General features: G+C 33.3%; 1 protein-coding gene across 1 annotated transcript; it reads left to right on the top strand.

The window, feature by feature from the left end:
• The first annotated feature begins 205 nt into the window (after nucleotides 1-205).
• Nucleotides 206-4002, top strand: LOC111307115 (protein ACCELERATED CELL DEATH 6-like). The gene is made up of 4 exons (XM_089751409.1): nucleotides 206-380; nucleotides 474-1279; nucleotides 1422-1927; nucleotides 3291-4002. Exons 2-4 carry the CDS (start codon nucleotides 490-492, stop codon nucleotides 3831-3833), a joined length of 1839 nt encoding a protein of 612 aa, XP_089607535.1. The 5' UTR covers nucleotides 206-380; nucleotides 474-489; the 3' UTR covers nucleotides 3834-4002.
• The last annotated feature ends 253 nt before the right edge of the window (nucleotides 4003-4255 follow it).

The raw sequence follows: 4255 nt of genomic DNA on the forward strand, positions 1-4255 counted from the left end.
AGTAAAAGTGATGAAGTGCACAGTAAAAAGCAGAAGTCCAACATTTATATAAAAAAATAAGTCAATCACACATCCAAATGCAAAAAAAAATTAAGAAATAATCTCCGATAAATTTAGAAATATTAAAAATCCTGTGTCTATTGGTATGATTAAAGATTGTTTAATTATTATTTAATTATTTTTTTTATATTGAATGCACTTTTCTTTCTTTTAAATATCAATCGTTAACGTCCTTGATAGTTAAAAAACCACAAGTTCATGGATTCTAGTTTATGGGTAGCTAGAGGTGTGTTGTGTTGTTCTCTTCCCTGAGTGTGGAAAATCTCAGTTCACTGGAACCTGACGTCAATCAATACGTAATTAGCGCACAAAGGGGACAGGTGAGTTTTCTGATCAGAATTAATCACTTCTGTGGCATCAATTTCAATCCATAAACTTGACTCCCCTAGTTCTCCATTTGCTCCAAATAAAAGAGTGTAGGAGACAGAAATGGATCCCTCATCAAACGACATCAATTCCTCGGAATCTGTTGAAGATAGCCAACCTCAGCCAGCTGAGAACATCACTTATATGAACGTTGCTTTGTATAAGGCTGCAGCTGGAGGCAAAATCAAAAAATTCAATAAGTACCAAGGGTTTGAACTTGAGTCGCTACTGACCCCGAACCTCAACACGGTGCTTCATATTTACTTGGCAACCTTTGATCTTAATGTTCCGCTGGGTTTCGATCCCGAATTTCTAGGATGGAAAAAAAGCGTAATCCGTCTCTGTTTAACACTTGTAAAGCAAGTCCAAATTGGAAAACGGAGATTCAGAACCAGTTTTATCGAACAGATTCTTGACAAATGTCCTTCACTGCTACTGCAACCCAATGCCAAAGGTCAAACTCCATTACACATAGCGGCGAGGTATGGACATTTTGCTACTGTGGTATTTCTTATTAATCGCGCAAAAGCTCCTCTTGGAGACATAGAGACGCCGGGAATGGAATTTGAAGAAGTCAGGCAGATGCTCAGAAAGACGGATCAGGAATCCAACACTGCTTTACACGAAGCAGTTCAATATGGTCATCTTGAAGTGGTGCAAGCATTGCTAGAGTTTGAAGACCCTGATTATTCATATTCTGTTAATAGAAACCAGGAGACTCCACTTTACATAGCAGCTAGGAGAGGAGATGTTCGCTTTCTGGCTGAGATATTACACAAATTCAAGTCAACGGCTCATGGCGGCCCCCACGGTAGAACAGCTTTGCATGCAGCATCTATGGCCGGAGATGCAAGTAAGTTGCTCGTTAATATTGCCCCACTTGTTCTAAATCCAGACTCCCTTCCAAATACTTTCACGAAAAACATTTACTATACAGTATACGGAAAATTAAAAAGTTGTTTCATTGTCAATTTTTTCCTCTTTCTTGGTTTTAGGGGCAACAAGAGAAATATTGAAGAAGAAACGGAATTTAACACAGGAAACAGATAAAAATGGACAGACCCCTCTTCATTATGCTGCACACTTAGGCCACTATTCAGTTGTGAAGGAGCTGTTAGAATGGGATAAATCTGCAGCCTATATAGCTGATAAAACATCAGAGATGACAGCCCTTCTTATGGCAGGGAGGCAAGGCCATGGACGAATAGTAAGAGAGATTATCTTCCGTTGTCCAGATTGTTGTGAAAAAGTGGACAAAAGAGGTTGGAATTTACTTCATTTTGTGGCGGTTAGACACTCACCCCCTGAATTAAAACGATTTTTAGAAGGTCAACCTGGGACTAGATACGCATCAATAACAAATCTTAGAGACGAGAAAGATGGCCGTGGAATCACACCTCGACAAGTATATCTTACAACTCAACCCATCTTTAAGCGGCCAGTTGAACTACCGTATTTCAGTAACAAGTATTTCAAGAACAAGCCAAGTATGAAGAAAAGGGTAAGTCTGTCGAACCTGCATGCGCACAAACACAAACATATATATTTATATGCATTACTGTTAGAAGTGCCCTACTATACGCCTTTCTAATTACCTAATTACTATAAAATTTTTGTAAGAATTTAGTTAATTAAGACAACTAATCAATTTCATCCTCCTAGTTTTACCCCCAGAGTGCTTCCTACAAAGATCAAACCTAATAAATTGATAAGGATGGAACTCGTCCCTTATCAACTAACTAACCTTTTAGAGAGTATTTTGTATGAGATAAGCTATTTCAAAATTACAATAATCTACACTCAATAATCACATTACCTCATTTGGTAGCAATTTAAATATTTTATGTGACAGTGATTTTAAATCACTAAAGTGATAAGATCACTATTTTGAGAAGTGACATGATTCTCAACCTAAAGGGTGAAAAAGTTTTATTACCATGAAAAATAATTTTTAATTTTATTTTTTGACTAATTTACCATTACAAAAAATATAATTAACATTACTCCGAGAAGCTAACCATTAAAAATTTTAAAAAAAATCAATATTTTAATCATTTATTTTTAAAAAATTTTTATGTTATAAATTTATATTGATAAAAAATTTATAATGAATTTATTTAATAATTTTTTAAAAATTAATTTTATCAAAATTTATTTATACTTTCTAATTTTCTATAAAATAACATTTAACTATTTTATAAATTATTGATTCAATAAGTTTTAAATATTTTACTTTTTTACAATGTTATTTTTAATATTTGTACTATATGATTTATTTTTTTCATAAAATACCAAACACAATAATTTAAAAATACCAGTAATTTATAATATTGTATTAAACATGATAATTTAAAATCACTAGTAATCAAATCACTTTGATAATCTTATCACCATTATAATTAGATTACCACGATAATCTTCAAAATGATACCAAATGCTACCAAAGGGTGCTTGAGTCAATTAATTTACTTTCTTGATGCATATATTTAAAAAAATGAAGTTTGAAAATTTATAAAATTAAAGAAAAATATAGTAACTTATAAGATTTACCATTTATTCTAAACAAACTATAAAACAACTCCATGTTCAAAGATATATTCTAAATATATAGATTTTAATAAATAATAAAAAACTGGTGGCCTTATTTATTTTAAACATTTTTTACAATTAATTATATTTTTATTCAAGATATACTGTTTTATGGTTAACTGCTTTTGTTCATAGATTGTTATTCTTAGCAACAGGGGAAGAGTGTGCTTTTCTTAGTATCTTCTGAGAAATTAAAAGAAAAAAAATGGAAAATAGAACTTGAGTTTTGAAGGTAAATAACATAATAACTGATAATCAACTAATTAATGTCGTAGAAACAAATTGTGAAATTGGTGGAAGATGCTTTTAATGAAGAAGTGGCCGAAGCACCGGTTCGTCGCATACCTATACAAAATGACTGGAATAGCTTTGAAAGTGGCATTGAGAAGGCAAGAGAAGCCCATTTAGTAGTGGCAGCACTTATAGCAACTGTAACATTCGCAGCAGCAATAACTGTTCCAGGTGGTTACAAGAGCGAGAAGGGCCCAGATCAGGGTACCCCTTTCCTCATTCATAACACAGCCTTTCAAGCGTTTGTTATAACAGATGCCTTGGCCTTTATTTTCTCTCTCGTTGCTATCGCCATCCACTTTCAAATGACGATTCCTTTTATACCACATGATCCCTCATTTTCATTTGGAATGGCCGCTAGATTCCTTAATTGGGCAGTGTGGGCGATCATGATTGCTTTCTGCACCGGCACTTACGCAGTGTTACAACCTTCTCCCCCGCTTGCTATTGCCTCATGTTGCATCGGCCTCAGCTTCCACTTCTTCATAATGGTAAAAGACAGCGTTGCCTTGATAAAGTATCTATAATTATGTTAGAAAATACAAGGCTTATGAATACAAAATAATGTGTACTTGATGTTTGAACTTGTGATCTTTTTGTAGCCTCTCTCTTTTGCAAGTTAAGTAAAACCAAAAGATCCTTTAATCATGAACAAATATAACTTTAAGGTGTGTTACAAATACCATTTTTCTTAAAGGCTTATTTCGCTACTACTAACTACGAAATGCAAAAGAGGTTGGATTGAATAGCCTACAAAATACGATGAAAACTATATTTAGTTTACTTTGCACTAGAAAAACTAAACCATTAAACACTCCTTGATGAGGACAAAATGTCTTATCTTCAACAAGGTTTTTTGCAGTGAATAATGCCAAAGAAATTAGCCTTTAACTAAAGAAAAATGAAAGAAAATATAAAAAGAAAAGTACTTTTCAATTGTATAAAATGA

The sequence above is a fragment of the Durio zibethinus genome, chromosome 22, assembly GCF_047325235.1.
Source record: "Durio zibethinus cultivar Kanyao isolate XHJ-2024 chromosome 22, ASM4732523v1, whole genome shotgun sequence".
In the NCBI taxonomy this organism is placed as follows: Eukaryota; Viridiplantae; Streptophyta; class Magnoliopsida; order Malvales; family Malvaceae; genus Durio; species Durio zibethinus.